The following is a 25,333-nucleotide window of genomic DNA, read 5'->3' on the forward strand; positions in this document are numbered from 1 at the left end:
CTGAATACAGTATTCTCCCTCTGAGGAAGAAAAGAACAGCACGTGATGTGTAATAACATCCTTTAGTGCACATCACACAGAGAAACAACAGCTCTGGTAAGGGGACGGTAAAAGCTGCTGCCACCGCCGCTCTATGCTGTTGGCAAGGGCACCACCTATTGTCAAGCTGCTCAATGCACTCCACCAGCAGACAAAACCTTTAATTGTACTTTAATGATTTGGGCTGAAAATTTCTGTTTGCCTCAAGCAATATTTTTATTTTACAATGCTTCAATTTTCAGCCCTAAAGCTCAAATCATTTCCAGAAGTAAGGACACACTAAAATATTGCACTTCTCATATTTAAACAGGGAAGACTCTCAGAAACCCTGAGAGCGCTGTCAAGGAGAAAACTCCCAGCTGCAAGCAGAGGGGAGCTCAGAGCTAGCCCAGCACGTAGAGGAAATAAAGGCATGAACTGAAACAGAAGCTGGTGAATCAGGATGGACGGTTTTAGCAAGCGTAGGAGTCAAGCTGTGTCTCCACACTGAACTGCTGTCCTGCCCCCAAAGAGAAGGCAAGTCTAGTAGCAGTACCTCCACTTTAAAACACAATTTGAGGGACTAATCCCCAAGCTGGACCTTGAGCCACACTGCCAGAGCAGGGAGTCCTGGAAGTAAGGAGCACACAACCAACCAGACATTCACCAATTTATGGTCTAGTAGCTGTGGCTCAGAGTCAGCCATGTCATATCTAAGCCAGCATCTGCCAAGCTTTCATGTGCTCCCAAAACCTGTTTTCCCCGCTCTCTTGAACAGCTTATTAGTTAGGGCTTTGCTGTGCAAATGCACAAACCTGGCTTGTTTCTGCAGTCTACCCAAGCTACAAGGCAATGGAGTGATAGGAATGACTCTGCAGGAGTTAACTTGGGTCGAAGCCAGTTGTCCTTAACCTGAGCTAATAAAACAGGCTGGACTCTAGCCAGCACTTTGCTCTCAGGTGTCTTTCCACACTTCCAGGAACACGACACAGGAATATCTGCACTTGATCTGCACAGGGCAGGCTTAGGAAAAGCCGGGCTTACTGGCTCTGAATCCACAATGATAACAGCCATCGTGCTTCCTCAGGACCCGACCTGTCACTGCCTCTGACCTAAGGGGTCTTGCTAAATGAGGTCTGTCAAGAAGCTTCCACCCCGCAAACTCTCATCTTCACAGTGGTTATACCTGCGCCCCCCCCGCCTTGACACACACCACTGCCCTCACTCTCCCACAAAATAAGCTAGGCCTGAGCAGCATCTCTTCAGCTACTTCAGGCTAAAAAAAATCTGAAACCACAACCCTCATTTTCAGTAATGTGAGCATTCAGCTCCCACTCGCAACACTTAAAATCAGACCACAAATCTGTTCCTTTTTACGCCTGCAGATGGCTGCTTCATCTCCCTACAGATGGTATCCTGAAGTCAAGGCAAGTGGCTTTCATGCAGAACTCCAAGACTACTATTTGACAAAATTTGATACAAGCTGAAATGTAGTCTTCCACAGAAAGACAGAAGGCTATACTTGTGGCAAAAATCCTTTATTAAACTAGATTTTGTAAATTCCTTTTCACATTAGAAATTCTAAACGCAAATTACAAAACTGTATTTCAGTAAAAAATGAAAGTTATAGTTAACAGCAAAATTACAACTTTATACAAATAAAAAAATCATTTGTTATTTTAATTTAAAAATAGACATTGATATCTTCCAATGTGCTGGTCCTAACAGCTTTTACAACTGATAGCTGCAATACTAGGTCTTTTCACATGCATATTCACATATAGGTCATTTAATCCTCTGTACAGTTTTTTTAGCTGAAATAGCATGAACATTTGGGCTTTGGTTGGGTTTTGTGTAGTTTTTCGGGGGGGGGGCGGGGGGGTTGGTTTGGGTTTATTTTGGTTTGGTTTTTTTTATGAGAACATGAAACTTGGGAATCATGGTAAGTCAATGAACTCTTCTTCATTACTGTGTTCATCTCCTCAGCTCTGCAAAGAGGACAATATTATTCTGGAAACGTGAATTGCATTTGAAGACATAAGCATCAGTAATGTAAAGTCTATGTATAATTTCTCATCTTACATTTGTGATGATCCTTCTTTGCCATTATCAACAATGAAATTACTCTCCTCTGTACCCACCATATTTTTGGCAAGATTCAATAACAAACTGGTTACATTTCACCTCCTCAAGTAAAACCTTCTAGAATACATGTTCTGCTAGGCATGTAAAGATCTTCCCCGACACTGTACATACTCACAACAGTGATGTTCCAGATGTTCTAGTTCTAGTGATGTTCTAGGTTATGACTACAGCATCTGGACATTCCCAAGTCACAATGGTTTCCAACAGCCACAAAAAAAATGCCAGTTAAACTGCCTGAGGTGTCCTTCAACAGGCCTATGAAAACGTATAAGTTTAAATAAAATTGTACCATACACTATTAAAAGCAAAAGCTGAAGTCATTAAAGTATCATCAGGGTATCTTGAAATATTTTTTTAAAAAAATCACTTTTGCCATACTACTTTCACAATCAACTGAAATATATTTTTAAATACTCACATTACTTAGGAGAACAACCTTCTTCATTGCACCTCTGGGCCTTTTTTTTTCCTTTACTGTAAGATTACTCATCAATGCTAGCACAAGCATTAAATTTTGTATTTTAAAAAAGGATTATTTTCCTGAATTACAAATTGGGATGTTAAAATGTTTTGTAAAAAAGAAACCAGAAGTCACATATTAAAGGCTACCAGTTATCACAACCACATGCTGTTGAAGAACAGGATAAAAAGTAGTACACAAAACAGGTATTTTAACAGTCGCACATTATTTCAGAGTGCTGGTGGCAATACTGCTACGTGCTACTATAATCAAAAGTATAAGATGATACAGAATTTACACAATACCTCAGGACTCTCACTGATGTAACTGCAAAAGACATCAGAAAAGCTGGAAGTTCTAAAATGTAACCCACTTTGACATACCATTTTGAAACAAATATATTTGATATAATTCATCCCACTATACATTATAAAACCAGTCAAAGAAATACAATAAGTTCAGGGTGGGTCTGGACAGTTTGGCAAGTAGCTGAAGGCATAGTGATCCTTACTAATAAAAGTCTACTTTCTCTGTGCACTGATCTTCTGCTCCATTCTGTATCCAGCTCAGCATAGCTTCTAAGCACATGCTTAAACTCCTACAGAAGAAAAAGACTGAGCTCATCCTGTTTCTCCGAGTTGGAGCTGCAATGCCTAACCCCGAGTTGCTGAAGCTGATGGAGGCTCTGTCACTAACTGCAATAAAGGCAAGACCGGTTCTGCCCATGTTACGATTTTAAACCATTGTCTCCCATCACAGTTCAGCCTATAATCAAACAATTTATACGAGGCAAATGATCAGCCTATAACCAGACAGGGTATTCTGAGTACCTGAGTGAACCTCAACCTGTACCCAAAGGGGCAATGGAGAGAGGGAGAGAGAGAAGTACTCCAAATTCTTCTTAAGCCATGTACTCCTCCGCTGACTTTGACAGACTGGAGAAAACAAACCCTCCTAAGTAAGGGGTGGAGCTGAGGTTTTGCCCTGAACATTTTTTATGCATTTATCCAAATAAAGCTAAGAGACAAAAAAAAAAAAGAGGGACATTGAAGCTCAGTAGAAACAGCTTCTTTTCTGAAGAGTCCTAGCCCTCTTCCAGAGACTGACTATGCACTTTTTATTCCTTAATCTCTTTTGTCCCCTTATCTTGCATTTTTAGCTTGCAGTGGTGATTTTGAAAGAGGCTCAGGAAGCAGTGACTCCAAGAATACTCCTGAGCACACTGGTTAGAGCATTTTCTGGGGAAGTGAGAGTCAAGGGCAACAGCTGTCCCCTTGCTAGCCCAGAAGGTAAAAAGCTGTGTTTCTCATCTCCAGGGTAAACTTGTCAACAACTAGATTATGATGAACAGATGGGCAAGACAACAACTTTTTCTGCTTGTCTTTTGAACTGAAATCTAAGCTGCCTTTGTCCATGTCAGGAATGGTGTGAACATGCTGAGTGATCAGGCCACCTCCTAAAACAACCAGAAGTGTTGACACTTCCCTGTTTACAAGCACATCACCATAGGGCCTGGGCACCCAGCAGCTCAACACGCAACACTTCTGAGCATACACTGGGACCTTTGCTGGGCAACTCAGCCACCCAGGCCAACCAACAGGGGCTACACTTGAAAGAGCTGCCCCTCCATTCATTATAAACAGCAGCACTAAGGCAAACCTGTTCAGGAGCAGAAGGAAGCTCCTTAGTCCAAAAGAAAGATCTTAGCTGCACTGAGGCAATTCTAACATCTGCAACCCTGGACAGTTGAGAGTCTGAACTGCTGTCTCAAGTCCAAGTGCCTAAATGACATCTCAGTCCATTTTAGGCACTGTCACAGAGGATGGAGCATGGGCTTCACTGCACAGGACATCATGCGGTGGCAGAAACAGCTCTGCTAAGTGCTGTTTGGGGAGCACAGATCTTTTGTATTTCACCCACTGGTTACCAGAGCAGCCCAGAGAAAGAAAAAGAGAAGGGACATAATTCAGATGAACTAAGTACCCACCAAAAATATAAAACTTATTGTGACAGTCTATTATTCCAGTAAGAGTTGCTTTGATCAAATATTATTCAAGTTATTCTTCCACTTGAAATCACCATGAAAAGATTATTGTATCTGTTGAAGCATGGCAAACTCATTTTTACATCTACGTACACTGCATTCACTGTGTATATATTACAGCAAATACGGGTATTCAGGAAACATCATGTCTTTCAGTTTGTCAGCAACTTATACAGACACATTTTCAAGTGAAACCTATTTCTGTGCACAGCTTTTCTCACAGAAGTTCCTTGCTTATTACTACCCATGCACACAAATGGCAGAACTTGCACACACATGGATTCACACATAAATTCTATGTGTTTCTGGATAAAATTTACTGCAAAAGTGGTTTAAAATGAAAAAACCCTCCCATTAATCCTTAACCTATTAATATTATTCCTAATACACAACTCATATCTGTTCTGAAAAAGCCTTAAAACAAAAATTAAATGTTTTGTAGTAAAAAATTTGTATGCCTTTCAAGTGGCAAAGATGTAATTACAAGTAGTAATGCATTCTAGAAGATATGTCTATTAAAAAGGTGTTCTGATTGCTTACTGGAAACACCTGCCAAAGTACATATGTTTATATTTAATTTTGGGGGTTTTTGTTTGGGGCTTTTTTTCTGTTGTTTTGGGTTTTTTTACACAGGTATTTCTAGATGCTGATGCAACACCACCAACAACAGAATAACTTTTGTACTCCCAGATTTTCCAGTTAGGCAATTACTACTGTAGTATTAGCATTCACTTTGATGTTAAAAATACATTTAGTATGTCTCACAGACAAACATATTTTCTACAAGGAAATCACCAAATTTAATACACACAGAATGAAGACATGTCACTATTAGACACCTGTAAAATGAAACAGTACTCAATTTGCTCCATTTAAAAAGCCATAAAGGAAGAAACACTTTTAATCCCGTAGATGTTGAAAAAAGGGCATCTCCTGCAAAATTACAGTATTAGCTATGTGTAAGTAGAGCTTGAACTACAGCGTTGCATTTTTCCCTTTAACAGATCACAGTAAGTCTGCAAAATTACCGAACACACAGCTGGTCTTAATGCACAGTCCTTTATATGCAACTTCCATCAATATCAGGGGAAGTTTGGAATGGAATAAGGACAATAGAAGTGGTCAACCCATCACAAAATAACCACTAAAAAGACTACATCAGACTTTTGAAGAAACCTGGAAATATTTAGCACTCAGCTGTAACTGGGTTTGAAATATCAGTAGTTGCCAAGTTCCCACCTCCCCTGTGCTGTTCTGAAGAGGTTAGCACAAAGTTCTGAATCACAGAATAACTTTGTACAAGGTACCATGTTTTAAAAGCACAGAATCCACAGCAATTAAAATGTGTGAGGGTCAAAAGACATAGACTGGGTATGCCAAGACAACAGTTATATTTAAAAATTGTACCTTAACTTCCCTTTAAAACATCATATACTGCTCAGCAGAATTCTTAATCTGCTTTTCTGAGACTTCAAATCCTGTGTCTTCTTTTTGCAGGTTCAAAAAAGGATCCATTCCACACAAAAATTTTCTTGGAAACATACTGACAAAACCACTTGCTGCAAATTGAGACCATTTCTAATAAAATATCATCCTTTAAAACAGATTACAAAATACTATTGCAGTTGTTCAAAAAGTTTTTAGCTGTAATCTGACACCTCAGTTTCTATAGTCCTCTTCTCCACAACCCTTCAATTCAGCATGACTTTCAGGCAGCCTGGTTTTATTTCTGTGAACCTGTGAAACAAGAGAAGACGAAGCTTCAACATGAAAGCTATGTGTAATGCCATCTCCTTCAGCCCTCATCAAACACATGGAAAGTGATAAGGTTCTCAGTCAAGTATGCATGCATGTGAGATTCAGGAAATGGGCATCATGTCCTCTGAATGTGACAGTGAAGAAGGATTTTACAGGGTCTGGAGAGGTGAAGAGCTGGAAACAGCAGGAACTATGAGGAAGATTTTTTTTTTTGGAAAAAAAAAAAAGCTGCCCAATATTCTTGGTTATATTCATTCTGCTCCTCTTTTCCTGCTCCCCTTTTATTCCCTCTTATTTCAAAACGTATTTTCTTGTCTTCTGTAAAAAGAAAGAAGGAAATGGGAAGGGAAGTCTTTGCTATTTCTGAGTCCCACCTTCACAGTCACCTTCATACAATCCTGTAAAGACAAAGCAGCAAACACACTGATGCCTGCCCAAACTTGCTAAATTGCTGTCTCACACAAGCAGCTGTGCTAAGCAGAGCTAAAGCTAAAGCAGGTATTGGAGACCAATAAAAAGCAGGATTAACAACTTTTCACAGTAAAGCTAGCAACCTTGAATGGAAATATGTAATTAAACTATGTTAGATAAGTTTAATGCATAGTGTTTTCATCCATCTCAGAGTACAGGATCTAACATTTAATAAGTGCCCTGTATAAGATGGTTTTGTGTCACACAGTTGCATTGGATTTATGAAACAGCAGACCTACTTTAATCTGAAACAGCAGACCTGCCTTAATCTATTTAGTAGTTTAACAATATTCTAAAACTAACTTCAATTTTCAGTTAGTTAAATGTGGGTTAAGAAAAAAATGTATCAGTAACAAAAATCTAAACTCACCTGAAGTTGTGGCTTGTGAGGTATCTGATAGCTGCTGGTCTGATGCGAGCAACTCCTCCCTGACTATGGCTTCCTCTTCCCGTGATAACAGAGAGATATGGTTTACCACCAGTCTGCTGGTACTCTGTAACAGCAGGGATTGTAACGGTTAAAATTCTCCCTCAGCAGAGACTTGGCGTTCAGTATAACCTTTCCATCCGTTCTTCTGAAAACTCTCACTAGTGATTTAGAACTTAGCTTTCCCATGCTGGCTATGGATCTTTTACATAAACATAGCCATTTTTCCTCCCTTCTGAAAGAGATATTCTGAAAAAATATAGTCTAAGGTTTCTAAATCTAGATTGCTTGCAATATGCATGTTGTGATCATCACAAAATCCTTCTCATATCATAGCAGCTTTACTGTTTGTATCATCTAATCTTCACTTGGGATTTACATCCTGTGATGTAAATTAAAACTGCAAAATTAAAAGAGGTGGGTGTAATTTAGTTAATTTTTAAGTGACACTTCTCTCTCTTGTTTCACATTTTATCTTAAATTAATATGAATAAAGAAATAATATTTTATTGGATAAAGAAAGGAAGAAGAAGGAAAATATAAACCCACACAGTTTTTCACATTTAAGTCACACTTATTTGGACTAACTTCTGCTATGTTGGAGCACGTGGATCAACAGATCAACACATCTCATGAGCTTTAGTAGGGCATCTAGCCCTGATAACAAAAGAAATTGCTCTTCTCCCAGAGATCACAGCAACCTAAACTGATGAAGACTTTGAAAAAGAGGAAAAAATATAAATTAAACTGGATTCTCACAATAAGCCAAGATTTGCCAGTTTGAGATTATCAGTTCACACAACATCTTTCCTCAGCTACCCTCTCTCTCTCTCATTTAACTTTATTTGGGTTTTATATTAGTTCACTGTTAATTCTGCCAGCACTAAGTGCCCAGTATTGATCCCCTTCCCACATACGCACACTGAAATGAACTTTTTTTAGATTTAGGTGAATGGACTGAACAGAGAGCCCCTAGCATCATTACAGGACTCCTGATTTAAGTGCAGCTCTGGAAATTTAGCTCTAAAAAGCATTAAGTTACAGCTTAAAGTATACAAATGTCATTTTAGGAATAGCACAAGATAATGCAATTTCATTATCTCTGATGTATATTGAAAGAAAAGGATTATCTAAGGCCCCACTGAACACTGTTGTCTCTACTGTGTGGAATAGATGTTCCAAAAAAATCAGGTTTGTGCAGTGGTACCTTGCGTAAGAAATATTTCTTATAAAAGCACTCCTAGTGTGCTTAAATTTACAGGGTAAACTAATAATGCAGAAAATGTATCTTTTTACAGCAAGAACGCTCATGAAGGACTTGAGCACTCCACTGGGAGAAAAAACAAGCCCTCAAGCAAAACTGCACAAAATGACATTTATGGACACAGCAGTACTCTGATCTCAAGAGATCCTGCTGACAAATCAATATGGAAGTTACTGAAAGACAGCTCAAATCACACACTTTCATGTAAAAGTTGAAGACAATATAATCATTGTGGTTAGAATTCCAACCTAATGATTTTTCTTTAAAGATTAAAAAAGCAACATAGTTCTGACAAAGCAATGCAACAATGACACAAATATTTGCATTACCACTTCTGTTAAAAATGCCAGGAAGGATGGATCAAGTCTTCAATAAAAAAATAAAAGTAAAGGATAAAACAGAAGGAAAAGGAAGATTTACAAAGAAGCATGGGGGGGAGGGCAAGACAGAGAGCAAAAAGAATCATTGCCATGTCAAAGAAAAACAAATCCATGAGGGAACTCTGAAAATAAAACACAAAAGCCAGTTGTTTTTACACGTTATTAAATTACATTAATTCCCTCTGATATTGCCATGTATCGTGATCTCTTAGTAGAAAATGAGGAGAATAACTTTTAGGGGGCAGGAATTACTAGCTCATTCCTACCTTCACTTTTTTCCTGCAGCACTCTGGACAACTGATTCACAGCTTCATCCACATGGAGACCATGCAGATCCAACACATTCATAGGCAGCAAGGAAGCATTTACTTTCTCAAAGATTTGCACAGCAGCAGCATGGTTGGCTTCTTTCATCTTCTGCTCATGAAGGCGACCCTTTATTCATAAGCACAGCAACTATTACACGCCGAGACATAATCTAAGCTCCACACTGGTTGTTGGGTTCAAAATGACAGTACTGGCAGGGTGCCTTTAGGTCACAGTTGGAAGCAGTAAAATTTATAATCACAACAGAACTTCTGGAAGAGGCTCAGCGAGACCTACTCACAAGGAGATTTCATGAAATCTGTTCTTAAGAAACTACTCAAAGCTGGCACAAAGAAGAAATTATAACAAAAGCCTTACAAGGAAGAAAAAAATCCAGAAAAGGCACAAACCCATAAGGTCTTTACATAAGTTAAAAAGTTACACTCCATGCTGATTTTCAGATTTATTATCTTAACAAATAGAATTTTACTTTCTGAAAGTATTTTGCTAAAAATTTAATGAAACAATGTCAGGAAAAACCTGCTAAGTGTTACAGTTGAGGTTAATTCTTCTGAATGCAATCCCTAAAAATCCGACAAGCCAAGGGCAAACACTTTTTTTTTTTCTGTAATAGTTGCCTATTATCTCTCCTAGTATTTTTGACAGATCTTTTATGACTGACAAGGTCAATACAGTCCCTATTGGAATTGGGGGCAAGGAGCAGTACAGGGTTATTCACATTACACAGTGAACAAGTATCAACTATTTCCCATGAACCTTGGAGTGATAGTATCTGAGACTGAAGCAACATATTATGTCTTCAAAGATCTGCAGGCACAGTCTAAAAAGGAATGGAAGACTTAACTCTGAGTATGGGACTGACAAGGGCTCAAGAGAACAGAAGTGACAGTCTGTCTTACACTTTCTTAAAATGGATCATCTGAAGTATGTTAGTGTCAGACCAGAGACACCAGCCCCATAACTCTCACTTGCAGAGGACTCCCAAGACAGGCTAAGGCCACCAAGCATAAGTATTTTTCATGAATAAAGGTAGTTTAGTTTCCCTTTTTATTACCAAAAGAAAATATATAATAAATTTCCAGATTGTACTTGTCGTTATGGCTAAGAACAAAAGTAAGACAGGACTTGAAATCAAATTTCTGTTTAAAATCACGCAGACCTTTCTTTAGAATCTCTCCAAACATCAAGAATATATAAACCAAGGACACAAAGAGTTAATGATAAAGACCAAAAATCAGTATTTCCTACATGCATAGTAACAATCTAAACATTTAGAGTGATACATTATACCAATTGCATGAAAGCTTTTTTAAGATAATAAGCAAATTCAAGTGATTCATTACTACCTTTTTGTTCTGTCATAATGCAATTCATAGTTTAGAATTAAATGCTTCTATAATGTGAATTCTTACCAAACATTTATATGCTATTAGATCAGAGAAAAGCTACAGCCTTTGCATATATTTGTAACAGAATTTTTAAGAGTAGTCTGAATGAAGTGTGAATGGGAAGGTCTTGTGTGAAGGCACCACGAAACCAATGTACAGGAACAGTTACAAGAAGAGTTGATACTTACAATCAAGAATATGATCAACAGCAATGATCAACAGTAATCAAACTGGTATATACAGAGAAATGTGCTTGAATCAAGACCAGAGAGTCTGTGCTCCAAGGCCAGAGCGCACAAGACTGATCAGCAGCTGACCTACACTCCAAAACCAGATGGACGGCATAAAGCATGGCATACCACACCACGTTTATCCCAACCCAAGACAGACTGCAACCATAAAGATAGTCAGAACGAGGAAGCAAAGACAGAAGGCAGCAGTCTTGCCCAAGATTTATGGAGGATGAAGCAAGCAAGATTCTGAAACAAAAGATCACATCTTAATATGTCTGACTCCTAAAAAAAGTACGAGACGTGTCTAAAAAACGGTTCATCACCAATGAAGAGGAACCCCAGGGACATATGGAGGATTCAAAAACTGATGTTTGCTGCAGTCCATGTCACACATGAATGAACCTGGCCAGACCACATGGACACGTATCTTGGTGGTTACAGGTATGTGCATGCGAGAGTGAGGTCTATGAGAAAACGAGCACATGTGACTCATCTTTCATGAGGTCTCACACTGAATTTGGTTACATTAGCTTCCTGTATTAGTATCATTACTAGTGAAAGGGAGTTTACTTGTAAGATGATTTGCAATATAACACTTACACAGGAAACAGTAATTGAGCAAATTTATCAACTCTAGTAGGCACAATGTTTTTCTTATTACTTCCAATTCAGTAATTAAGTACCTCTCTAAATTCAGGGAAAAACCACAATATTTACATTTACCTGATGTGCATAAAATGCTGCCACAGGCTTCATACCCATGCGATAAGCCTCCCCAGCCTTTTTCAAACATTCCTGTCTCTTTTGCTGGTGACAAAAAGCTTCTGCTCTTAAATCATCATATTGTGGATACTCAAAGTCTTGAAATATTTCACTCAAAGGATCATCCTCTTCCTTACTTTTTTTTGCCTGTAGGAATTTGCAATGTTGAAGCTAAGTATGCATTGTAGGGTGTTTTCATTAACATAGCTTTGGATATGTTTGTAACTACTATTTAAAAAAAAAAAAATACCTTCTTCTCCCGGTTCTTTGCAGCACTGTAAGAAGAAACAATTTCATTTTGCGGAACGCTTTCTTGAGCTATAACTGTTTTTACAGGATCTGCCTCCAGAACACAGTTCAGAAACTGTTCAGTTTGTTCTAAAGAGTAGCTGTAAAGGATAAGTAAAATCTGTGACTTTACAAATACATTAATAGCTGCTACATTTATTAAAATGCATATTACAAACCTTGATATTGTTACAGAAATAGATGAAAATGGAAATAAAGCACTGGAATGGAATTTTCCACCTTACTACAAAAAGGCTTGCAGATTCACTGTACTGCATTACTGGCATCAACACACATGCAGGCTTGGTTGATTGAAGTGTAATTGAGGGGCACAACGAAATACTAAAGTAAATTGCATCCTACCTTAATCAAACAGACATTAGTTTAGAAGTAAACACTGCTTTTTGGGCTGGATAAGTTGCTTCATCTTAAATCTTCTCTGGTCAGGGTTAGATAGTACAAACTAGTTTAAAACTAACTCAGTTTTCTGCAACCATTATGCAGGAAAATCCTTGTATTTCCAGTCAAGCTTTCTTATTAAATTTAATGAAATAAGAATCACTTGCCATCAGATTTCTAATAAGCCCTCTTTCTTCTTTATTCTTCTGGCTGTTCAGTAAGCAGACAAGAGGAAGACTGATCAAAAGTAAAGACAGATTTTCAGAAAGGCAACACTATGAAGAGAATTTAGAATGTGAAAAATAAGAGATTGTGAAATGTTTGAGCTGTAGAGATGGATGAAGGATGTATTTTAAACATCCCACAAGGAAAGGTTTTGGTAACAACCTGGACAAGCAAAAAGACTGACAAGTAGGTACGCATATCCGTATGTACAGACAGACATTCAATTGGCCAAGGATGAAAAAGAAGTTTCTCTTGAAAAAAAGTTCAGTTCTCAGGAACTTGGATTTAAGAAGGTAGCCCCATACCCCAGAAATATAATGCAGAAGAGAAAGAGAATGTCAGCAGGAAGAGATGGAGAAATGGCTCATTCCTTCAGAGCTGCTGTAGTAACCAGGAAAGTACTCACAGCTGACATCAGGTGATGGTTGTTCTCCTCTTGGGTGGATGCCATTTTCTGTGAACCTACTACTACCACCCCCGCTAATTTCTCCCACTTGATTTAAACCTCAGTGCTAAAGCAAATATGCAGTTCCACTGACAGTGAGTCAGAGGTTAATAGCTAGATATTCTTCTCCCAATGAGAAACTGTCTACTCCCCAAAAAAAGAAACAAGTCTACACATAGAGTTTTTATGCCCTTTTTGCTTTTAAGACGAGCTAGTTTTGCCTTTATTTAGATCTACAAAAAGTGTGCTAGTTTAGAAAAAGCCATTCTTTAGCAGTATCTTAACTCTTAATATTAAAGACAGTAACTGTGCGCTATAGAGTGTTACCAAGTACCATATTTACAAAGAACTTTAAAGATTTCTTACTTGTTGTCCTTGAAGATATCCATTAAGAAATTTTGACTGATAGTTGGAAACATCTCAAAAAGTTGCTTCTCCTTTAGTTTAGCGGCACAGTCTTTTCTAGCTGCAGAAGGAACACGATTCTACGCAGAAGACAAAAGAAAAATATAACAAGATCTTAATTAGAACAAAATACAGTAACAGTGGAGCCAATCCAACTTTACTGTTATTTGTTAAGATTTCAAAAAGTATCTACTCAGCAGGTATGCACCCACAACAATGACAACATGCCAATATCAGCTGGCCACACTGATGTGATGAGAATAAAGTAGGGACAGGTGAGTTGCATTACACACCACTGCAGTACTCTGCAGTCATTTGAAGTGACTCAGGTGGAGCTCCTTCATAACTTGGACAAAGCAAAAGGAGAATTTTTTTTAGGAGGAATTTAAGTTTTGGAATGCATTCCCTGCTAGTCTATCTAGTCCCATGCTAAGCTTCTGCAGAGCCCACCTCTCTGTATTGAGGGCCTGGGGTTGCAACATTTTGTTATTAAACAGCATAAACAATTTTGGTTTGGTGCATCTGAAGCCATACTGTAATAAATATTCATATTTGTGAAGTCATGCTGAGAAGAAAACATAATTATAGCCCAGAATAAATCGGACTGATCATTCTAATACTCAGATTTAAAAAAAAAAAAACAAAAAACCAAAAACAAGTGGTCAAAACAAAGCCAAGCTCCATGAATCCAAACTGAAAATAAAGTTGTGGACATCACAGTTGTTATTATCAGTAAGCCACAGACATGCAGTTCAAAGAAAGAATCCACAAGCCATTCTTTCAAAGTACAGGCTAATCCATCCAACTTTTTATACCAGTAGAAACAAAGCTCCTCTTTTTTAGGACAGCTACTTATCAGAGACAATCAAATAAATATGCCTGTTCAGAACAACCTGCAGGGCAGTAGAGGGCAGTATTATGCACATGCCAAACAGGGTATGGGAACTGTGTGGAAGATACAGAATTAATAAAAATCTTTTAAAAAATTACTATTTTCTGACAAGTGGGGACAGAAACCTGAGATTGACCTCAAGTACTTCTTTTAATGTCTCATCTGTTAGGAATGCTGTGGGTTCTCCTTACAAAAAATTAAAATCAATCCAATCCACTTCTAAACAGACACGGCATGGAGCTAATTAAGAACTTTTTTTGACATCACTTTCACAATAAAAAGTGTGGGAAATCACACTAATCTTTGTTTTCAGGTGAGCAATCAAAAACCAATTCAACCAAACACAAATGCTAACCTGTACAGTGAAATGTACCATGATCTGTTTGTGAAACAATCAAAATATTACATTTTAAAATGAGATTTGTATTTTTGAAACAGAAACATCTACCACAAACAAACTCCTGTATCACAGTAATCAACAATACTAACTGGCATGCATTCGTCTCAAGAACAGGCTGTAATTAGCAGCACAAAGATGAGTCACCAGGTAAGGCATATTCTGCTTCATCAATAGTAACAAATGTAAACTGCATTAAAAAACGGTGCTGTCCATACCAGGTCCTGTTTCTCCTGCATAGCTATTTCTTCCGAAATTATTTGTCTGAGAGAAACTTTCTGAATCTGAGCATTCCAGTGATCCATAAAAGGAAAAACATCTGATGTTGCTGGTTTTTTAGTCTGTATGTCGTTAGATGAGCCTGAAACCCAGCTCATTTTTTTCTTCTGTATTTTACTGTCTGCATTCTGAGATAACAGCATTTCTGCGTCATCTGTATCTGTCTGCTGAATCACAGTAGGACCTTCAAAAGCAATAAAAATGAGGTGACAAAACAATTATTAGCTTATTTATACAAGCAAAGCCAAAACAATTAAGGTAAGTTTTTCAACCTAGATGGTTTGGGTTTTGTTAAAATGACATTATTAATGCAAAAACAGAAAACACCACATTGTTTTCACCTTCCTCACTTCTATTTTACAAAGACTGTCTGGTCATCTTTATCTATTTTGTAAAACAAAAGCAAAACCATCAGACTCCCTCACCAAATTTTCAAGTGCCAAGACATACCTTACAGGTGTAAATTACCCTGCAGATAGGTTAAGCGGGGAGGTTTGTTTGCTTTTATAAGAGAATTATTGACTCATGTGTTTACATGTTTACCTGCCTTTCCTCTACAACTTAAGGACAGATGCTTAACAATCTGGTTTTACACTTTTACAATGCTAACAGGACTGTTTGGTCATTTGAGTGCAGAGTTTGCACCCACATTGCAATCCAAGTCTTCACACCCAGGTCCCAGAGCAGTGGAGTTCTGCTGTAGAGGGACATTTCTTCTGGGAGCTGAATGAAAACTAGATTGCTAGAGATTTTAACACTGTTTGAACAAGGACATACATCCTCCTGCTACAATCAATTCTTCTGACAAGGACAAAAATGTGCGCATGTTGTATTCCTGACCTCCTTCCCTCACCTGCAGAAATCTTACTCTGCTAGTAATTCTCTGGCCACACCTTTCCTTGTCACAGAGATTACGGTAGTCCTACCAACAGCTGTCTGACCCAGCCGGAGCTTCTCGAAGTTCTCAGAAGTACACAAAATGATAGGCTTTTTGCTTGCATCTACCTGGGACTAGTGATTCTGCTTATAATTAACTTCTTTTTCTCCCCACACCTCTGTAAGAAAATGGTAAATGGAACCAAGGGCAATAAATAAAAATTTAGCTTAAGAAATGAACCCATCCTTTTTCAATAGACAGAATATTTGCAACCTTACTGAAGTTTCAAAGAATTAAATATTTTTATAATGAGAACTAAGTATTCTTACAATTAAGAGAAATACATAACATACCTTCTGCAGACAACTTACATGATTCATCTCTCCTCTGACGCTTCTAAATAAAAATAGTAAAACCATGAATATTGTAAGTAAGCTATAAATTTTGCAGTGAAACTTCACAAGTGTTATCTTCTAAGTAAACCAGCTTCAAAATAATGTCTCCCAGTATTTCTCAAAGACTGGATATTTTAAAAAAAAATATATTTAAGAAAAATAATTATGGAGTGAAGTTTAAAAGATAGAACTCTCTCTGAAAACACATCAAACTAGAGGAACATACCCCACTGCTAAGATTTCATAACCTTAATTAAATAAACCAAACAAAAAATTTGCCAAAAAGCATTCTGAGTTTCATTAGGCTATGATGGAACGGAGGTTAGAGAACTCTCCTCAATTAATGTACATGGAGATGTTTTGTGTACATAATTATTCATTATATGAGTAAGAGTTCAAAAGAACTCTTCATACATGTCAAAAAAGCCAGCAATGATTTTTGGCCAGTGGAGTTTTTAATCAGTCTTGTAGTGAAATTGTGCATTATGATCCTTCTTTTCTAAGAATCTTGGTTTTGTGATGAAGCACTCATGACATGCAGTTTCTTCATCCCTTAAACTGTCTTTCAACAGCTCTGATTATTATGACATGCTGATATACATATATTTTACAAAATAATACTATACTTTATCATTGTTCTCACAAAGATACTTATATCCTACATATTTAGACCAACACATAAGGAGACAAAAGGTCTGCAAAACGCAAGCATGACCAAGAAATCTACTAACCAGAATAGATTCTTTCCATTTTTCATGAATTACTCTTGCCAAATTCAGATCAATATGAACCACACAATCCTCAACAGTCAGTGATCCTTATGGAAGAAAGGAAATACATTCATTAAAGCATTCTATAAAAACTTATCTAAGCAATTAAAGTACAGTAGCCTAGACTTATTAATTTGAATTCTGGAGATTCTGCACAAACTGTCATTCCTGAAAAAAACTTCAGCAACTGCCAAGTTAAAAAAAAAAAAGCATTCCACACAGAATTAATTATCTGGTGTTCAAAAACTCAGAAAGGGTAGGAAAAAACAAGTTAAAATTAACTGTATCTTGTTGAAATATGACTACATGAGCAACTCCTTTTTCCATTTTTCTAGCAGAACCTTCTTTTACAAAGCCACTGTTAATTTACAACCACAGTTTAATTCGTGAAACTGTGATTCCCTCTATTTTATTGCAATCCACAGGTAAGTGCTTTTACGTAACACAACACACTCACCATTGCCCAACAGCAGTCACATCCCTCCCTTCAAATACACAAACTCAGAGAAGCAAACTCCAAGTATCCCGTCTAACTCTAAAGGAAACAGCAGGAATTATCATGGTATCATAATGATACATCTTTTCCCTAAAAGATCTTCCTGATATTGTCTCTCACCCTTTCAAAAAGTACAAGGCAAGAAGTACATATGTATCAAACAAAAAGGCAGGGCATATTGCAGACACAATAAACCACCCTTCTGCTATCAAAAACAAAAGTCTGTTTTTGGAGGAGGTAGGCATGGAACGCAAAGAGGCCAGCAGTCAAACCCACCAATAAATCACGTATCCAGGGTTTCACATCAAGTAATCTTCAGGAGAAAAAAAAGAAAAAAAGAGAGAGAAAGCAAACAAGATATATATTCCTTGTATTTTCCTTTCTTCCTTTTTCTATCAGTCTTTATCTTTTGAGATGCATGTTCAAGCTGCTTATGGCTCCCTTAATCATAGTTTCTCAGCAGACTAGTCTGTTTTCATATTTTAAGTATAGCCACACTTTACCTTCTCTCTAAACCATTCATCTTCTCCTTCCACAATTTAACTAGTGCCTAAAGCTTTCTTTTTTCTTTCTTTTTTCCTAACCAGTCATAACTTGCATTTTCCTTGTCATCTTAATATCCCTTCATAGTTTGAATATAGGCTCAAAGGCCTGTTGCTCAAAATGCAAATAAGCCAATATATTTTCTTATGCTTTTAAAGCACGTACATATATGAAAAGACAGAGGCAGAAGGCAGACTACTGCATTTATATTTTTTGCCATGCTTAGTTCAGTTCAGTTTTTGGATTAACAAAAGCAAACAACAGTATTACAAGGAATTGTGCAAATCTGTTCCCTAAAAATCAAGCATGAAGGGGAAAAAAGCAAAGGCAAAGGAAGAAATGTTTTCTTACCCAGATGAGTTTTTTCATAAAAATATGGATATAATTATGCCCATACCTGCATCAATGCCAACAGGACCAAATATTTCTTTCAACTGGAGTGCCAGTTCAGGAGGTAAGGTTAGTTCTAGGCAATCTATATTGAAGGCTGCACGTGTTGCTGGTATAGGGCTTTGTATCTTGGCTTTCGTTTCATCCCAGCTTGGAGTTTCAACAACTTCTTTACCACATATCACCCTGGAACTCCCCTGTGTTTCTTCATCTGCCTCCAGTTCTTTATCACTCCTAGGACCCACCAGAGGTGGATGATCCATTTCCAGTGACGAAGCAATCACCTTGGAATTCTCTGCCTTGCTTTCTGAAGGGTTACTGTCACTTTCATTATTTAATTCAAATTTCAAATTGGTAGAAGTTGTGTTAGGACCATGAGGCAAAGTCATGGGTATACATAAACCTGCATCAAGTTGTGAGACTGGTGGCTTATTTATAGTTTCTTCAACAGGACTCTCAGACTCTATCTTCTGCTTTCCTGAAACAGATGGCTCAATGATACCTGCTGCTGAGCTGCCTGCATCAGTTCTAGGGGCTGCATCTCCAGAATTTTTCAGTTCCACTGAATCATTCAACAAGGTAGCAGTCAATGAGTCAGACACATCAGCATCTGTCACAGTTGCCTTGCTAGCCCTACTTTCTGCAATGCTAAGTGATGAGCTCTTGTCTTCTGAAGGCTCAGAGATATCACCAGCCCCAATTATTTGCTCACAGTCTTTGAGATTCTCACCATAGTTTGTACTTGCCTTGAAATCAAGGTCTGCAACAACTGGCTCAGCTTCTCTTACTTGAAAGCATTCAGTATCAACATCTTTGCATAACTTCTCATCAGAGTCTAACAGCAGACCTGTGGCCCAGTCTATGTCTTTGTTACATCTTTCATACAGATCTTTCAGAGCTTCAAATGAAACAGACTCAAAGAGCTTACATAGCATATTTAGCTTTTCAGACTCATCAATATTGGTAAGTTCACTTTCTTCCACAAATGTACTTTTATCATATGTAACTCGATAGGGTATTTTTTCCTGAGAATCTGAGGCATCATCTACATCTTTGGGTTTGAAGCCATCCAGTCTGCCATGCAATACTTTGGTAGTCTCAGGAAAAAGCAGTTTCTTTTCTAATCTCCACAAGAGAGCAAAGTCCTGCGATTCAGTCTGTGAATGGCTACTTTTTTGTCTACATGAGCATATGTCATGTTTCTCTTCTGCTGCATTACGCATAGGCAAGCGTTCCTCTTCTTTGGGATGGGGCAAATTGTTGTTTGTAAAAGTGAGGGCTAATTTGTGGTGTTTCCTCATTCTCTTATTTTGCAGGGTTTTCTTCTCACCTACTGTTTCACTAGCTACTGTTTCAGCTTGGTGCATATGCAAATTCTTTGTATCCATTTGCTCTGCACTGTTCACAGGTGTCCCACGAAGCACATCTACAGTGTCAAGAGCATTTCTATTAATCTCACCTTCAGTATTTCTATCTTCATCGGACTGATTTAGACTTGTCTTTCTCATTCTCCTTGACCTTTGCTGTCTCTGTTCTAATGAGCCTGAGACAGGCCAATGTCCTATCATTTGCAATTCCAGTGTGACTTTATCTGAACTAACAGAGGAACAGCTAGAGGCTAGATTTTCTTCCTCATGTCCTTTTTCAACAGCACAGGTCCCAGGCAGGCCCGCTTGCTCTTTACGTAACTCAGGATGCTGCTGACTGGGAGTTTTACCTTCTGGATCACTCTTCAGGGAAGATTTTTCTAGTCTTCTAGCTCTTTTGACTCTCTGTCCCATTGTTTGCTCCACAGGCCAGTCACCCAGAAAGTTTAGCAGTTCTGGCTTTCCTGGCGTGTCAAAAGTTGAACTGCTTTGTTCCACTATGTTACTACTTTGTGTTAATTTTGGTTCCGTACATATTTCGCCAGGTTGTTCAACTTCAGTTTGAACTTTGAGAATGTTGTTATCACTGTGTTCCTCAACTCCTCCTGTATGCAAGCACACGGTTTCTTCAGTCATGGTCACATCAACGTCATCCATTTCTGTTTCAGTATTTTTTTCTATTTTTTCTCCCTTTTCTTCCTTCTTCTCCAAGGGCAGTTCTTTTTCTACACAATCTGATAAATAAACATCCAAGTCACCTTGAACAGTGCTGTTCTCAGAATTGTGTTCCATTGAGTTATTTTCTATTTCTTTTTCCTCTTTCTGAAAATGTTCAGGATCACAGTTACTTTCTAATGTTAGAGAAGTACCAGGAAGAGTTTTATCATCTTCAGCTAATTCAAGAGGCTCCACATCCGAAGCAAAAGGTTTTTCTTCCTTTACATCAGAATGTGCCTCTCTCTCTCTGGAAGACAAATTGGAATGAAAGATAAACCCATTTCAAACCTTCTTTAAGCGCTTGTCCACATTTTTAATTTTGGTTTGGCTATTTAGTATTTTCAAATTACAGACCAGAAACCACCTTTTAGGACACTAATCATCCAGCTGGAGAACTCTAGTGAGAGGAAAACAAATTTAAGATGACTTAGCCCTAACTTCGACAGTCCTTTATAAAAAAGAAGTTGCTAAGCAAAGCAAAACTTTCCTTGGTAAGTATCCCCTTTTTACTTCAGCATGGAGCTAAGAATACTTTCTCAGTAGTCTGTTGTCCCCCGTTCCCAGCATTCAGTTGTGTACTGAAGCACCCTGCTGCCAGACATTTCCCCCAGATCAGCAGACCTGGTAAATATGCTTTTATTTAATGACTGTTGCGCTCTCCTGATGGCTCAATGCTGAAGACAGTCCAGAAGTTAATTAGGAGAGGACGTGCCATTTCTTGTCATACCATTTTTCACAATCAACTACATTCCATTAATTATCCGTGCCCACTTCATTTCAAATATATTAAGCATGCAAAAACTAAATGAAATAATAACTACAATAAAATCTGATTTCCTGTGCATTGTTATAAGGTATATACAGCATTATTCAGATTAGCCACTACAAAAGTAATGTATACAACCAACATAAATCTAGATAAGTCTAAATTAAATATACTCAAGAGCACGTAGATAACTCGTTACTACAGCACAAAGAATCCACCTTCTACCACAAAGACATCATCTAATACCAACATACAAATTCAGAAATAGTAATTTGCTCATATTTGGGACCACATTCTTCTGAAAAGCATTTTATAGATTTTAAGGTTTTTGTATCTACAACATACATCCAACAGCACATTTCTAAGATAAGAGGAAGTCAATCAAGATTGGCTTATTGAAAAGTAACATGCAGCCATATTGGGAGGTTTTCAAAAAGCATCAGAAAGTTGACTAAATCCCTTGACTGCTCATCTCTAGAAATCCTGAAATTCTTAACAATTAAGAAAACTATGTAGTGTATTTCTTTTTATTATTTAACGGATTTTTTTAATGCATTCACTGTTCAACAGCATTATCCAGGTTCCGTTGCCATGAAGTTTGAATTTTTAGCCTTTTATTTGAGAATACAAAGCTAGTAAAAGAATCTAACCTATGGCCTTCCTCCTGACAGGGATCTTCACTCCAGCCAGCAGCTTCTGATTTATGTGGGATTGAAGAATCCAATATTGAAGTAACAGTAAGGCAGCGTTCATACCGTTCCAACATTCTTTTGATCTTTTCTTTAGATACACCATGACTGTTTCGCCTATGAATTAAAAACAAATTTAAAAAAGAAACATTTCAGATTTGTATATTACAATGACAGAAGAGAATAATTTAATAATAATGATAATAAGTTTACAGCAAGATTAACAAGAGAATTCAGGGGGCCAGGGCAAAAGCTGTGAAACAGCAATTCTTTCTGTATCAGTGCACTAAGGCATTCCAAACAGAGAATCTCAGACAAATCGCAGCTCCATTTGACTTCTCCACCCCACCTGGTGGCCCTGTTCTGCAATAGGATGTTTTGCTTAATACTAAAATCTGTAACTGTACCAATAATGCATCTTCTTCAAATAAGTATCAGAAACATACCATATCTGATCCTGACAGTCATGCAGCATATCAAACTCGGTATGGAAAATTTCTGAATTCAGTCTTCCTTCCCTGGTTTTGCTAAACTAAGAATTCCTTGGGCCTGGACGAAAATCTGTTCACCTATTATTTTGGACACCCTTCGGCTAGGAATTTTCACTGACTCCACTGAACACCAACTAGCAATGTGCTCTGCAGCAGTTCCACCTAGAACAAGTGAATCCTGCCAAGGATGGCAAAAAAGAAATTGAAGGAACAGGAGAAAATGTTTAAGTTCTACTTTAGGAGAGCAAATAATCTTCTGTGCCTCACTTGACAACTGGCCAACCTTAAGCTAAGCATGCAAATTCAGATGGCAGCAGGTATTATGAAATCACAAAATAATTTACATTGAAAGGGACCTCCGGAGGTCACATAGTCCAACCTCCTACTCAGAGAAGGTACAGCTAGATCAGGTTGCAGAGAGCAGTCTTGTCAAATTCTGAATATTCCTAATGACTGAAAGTCTATGGACCCTCTGGGCAACCTCTTTCAGTGCCTGACCACCCTTTCAAAGTAAGTTTTGGGGTTTTTTTTTCTTTATCTAATCAAATTTTCCCAAGTTCAAACTTGCTTATGTTTGGTTTGTCCTATCCCTGCACAATTCTCAGAAGAGATCTTTTTAGTCTTCTCTATAACCTCCCAAAAGGTAGCTGAAGACAATACAATCCTTCCTTAACCTTCTCTTTACTCAGTTCAGTACCATCTGTAAATCTGCTGAGAATGCACTGTCCCAACATCCAAGTCATAAAAAGGACATTAAAATAGTAGTGGCACTAGTATTCATCCTAGACTGACATCAGCCCCCTCTTGGACTTTGAACCACAAATCACACCCTTTGAACCTGGCATTCAGCCAATTTTGTAGTTTCTGTATTATTCACTTACATAGGGTTTATCTCCTGCCTATTTTGGCTGTAAGTAATGGCTCTATGATTGTGTAAGAAGGTGCTGCTAAAGAAGAGGTAAACAACAATGGTGATGCACAGGGGGTTGTCCCCCTCAGGCTATGAGGTGCTGATTGCCTTAAATTCAGTGACAGGAGAAACATTTCAAGTAAGACAACAGACCAGCTGGATGCAAAACCAGCCCCAACCTGACATCATTTTTGCAACCTCAGGAACCCAAGGGAGCAGTCACTGTACCTTAAATGCAAAAGAAATGCAATCATGAAAACATTACATAGTATCTATTGCTAATAGATAAATTACAATCTTTTGTAATTAGAATAAAGTGACAGAAAAAAAACCTCATTAATACATATAAAATCCCACAAAAGTTAATATTGTAGGGAAAAAAATATTAAAATGTTACTTATTATCACAAAAATCTTGACTGATATCTTACTACTTCACCAGCCACTATACTAAGCGATACCTTTTTAAAAATCATAGTTCATAGACTGTGAAAGATATACAGTCTAATATGAATTTTTCCTTTACATTCTTACCTTTCAAGTTCTTTTGGTTTAAACTTCCACCAAGTGTCTGGTTCTCGGAACATGACTTTGTATTTGAACTGCTGAGCCTGAATAAAACAGATATAAAACAGAACAAGCCATATCACCCATTTCTAATTTCTATGAAAAAGCACACAACATGTATAGCCTGCTTCTTTAAAGATGTTTTTTGTATTTTTCAAAACCAATTAATCATTTGGAATAACATATTTTTGTTCAGTGTTTCACTTCTGAGTATATAAATGAAGATTTTTAAAAACATGCATATGTGTGTCTCACTGTAAAATTAAATGTGTGCCATGATTGCAGAAAAAAAAAAAATCACTATTTTATATCATCCCTTTAAATGTTCTACCTCCTCTGAGTCAAGACGGCAGAGCATCTCCTCTTTCCAGGTATAGTATGCACATGTCTACACAGCCTCTCCAAGACAGAGAAAAGCTCACTGCTTACATTCAGAGCTGACCAGATGCGAGCCAGTTCCAAACCAAGCCGTTCAATTACATTAACACAGCTATTGTGGACGGCCTTCCTGCTATATGGGAAACTCGAGCAGGCTCCAAGTAAATGGTCCTTACATGGTCTAGTCTCATCATGACAGAAAAGGAGCCCAAAGTCTAATCAGGAGAAACACTGTGAATGCTGTGCCATTTCTCCCCGTTCCTGTTTTCAGAAAAAATTCTTGTCACCTTACCAAACCCTGCACTTCTTGGAAGAACATTTGTTGTATCTTTATTTCGGTATACAGCAAAATCAAGGATTTAATTTATGAAAGAACTGTTAATCTGACAATTGTTAATAAATGCAAGGATAACAAAATAAAATTTTTATTAATAAAAATGACCTGTGTTAAGTCCCACTCTTCACTAATCCATTACCACATGCAGCATATGTAGAATACTACACTCTCTGATGTGTTTCTATACCATGGTAGGAAAAATCCCAGATCTACGTTATAATATTTCTTCCAGCATGTTATCTCTGTTAACCAGAACCAATTTTATAAAATAATGCAGTTCTGTAAGCCTAACAAAAATATTAAAACTACCAACCAAAATGACGAACGATCAACAGCAAAGTAAGAGCTAGAGTCTCAAAGTGCTGATGCCCATTTAGAAACCATTAACTGAAAAGGTTAGAAGCTCCAGAAAACTGGAGTATGAGGAACCTATAACAGAGTTCACCAAGCTATTTAAATCATTAAACATAACTTTGGAAGTTACATATAGATTGCATTTACTTAGTACCAAATAAAAGCTGGTAACTTTTAGTCACTAAATAAAAGCACTACACTACTAACATAAAATAGTGCAGGTGCATTATTTTGATTACCTCACTTCAATAAAAATTATTAAGTAAACCTGCATAACTTC

The 25,333-nt window shown here is 37.6% G+C and overlaps 1 protein-coding gene across 1 annotated transcript in view; it reads right to left on the minus strand.

Annotated features, from left to right (window-relative positions):
- Positions 1-3,742: 3,742 nt before the first annotated feature.
- N4BP2 (NEDD4 binding protein 2) overlaps positions 3,743-25,333 on the minus strand; it is a 33,467-nt gene continuing 11,876 nt past the window's right edge. Inside the window, exons 6-17 of the mRNA XM_009490637.2 lie at positions 23,952-24,028; positions 21,979-22,134; positions 18,486-20,809; positions 17,011-17,096; positions 16,238-16,280; positions 14,947-15,191; positions 13,401-13,519; positions 11,928-12,066; positions 11,639-11,824; positions 9,234-9,402; positions 7,267-7,390; positions 3,743-6,404 (exon numbers count right to left, since the gene is read on the minus strand). Coding sequence (XP_009488912.1) covers positions 6,359-6,404; positions 7,267-7,390; positions 9,234-9,402; positions 11,639-11,824; positions 11,928-12,066; positions 13,401-13,519; positions 14,947-15,191; positions 16,238-16,280; positions 17,011-17,096; positions 18,486-20,809; positions 21,979-22,134; positions 23,952-24,028 — 3,714 coding nt within the window. The 3' untranslated portion in view covers positions 3,743-6,358. The remainder of the gene's footprint in view (positions 6,405-7,266; positions 7,391-9,233; positions 9,403-11,638; positions 11,825-11,927; positions 12,067-13,400; positions 13,520-14,946; positions 15,192-16,237; positions 16,281-17,010; positions 17,097-18,485; positions 20,810-21,978; positions 22,135-23,951; positions 24,029-25,333) is intronic.

The sequence above is a fragment of the Pelecanus crispus genome, chromosome 4 (genome assembly GCF_030463565.1).
Source record: "Pelecanus crispus isolate bPelCri1 chromosome 4, bPelCri1.pri, whole genome shotgun sequence".
NCBI lineage: Eukaryota > Metazoa > Chordata > Aves > Pelecaniformes > Pelecanidae > Pelecanus > Pelecanus crispus.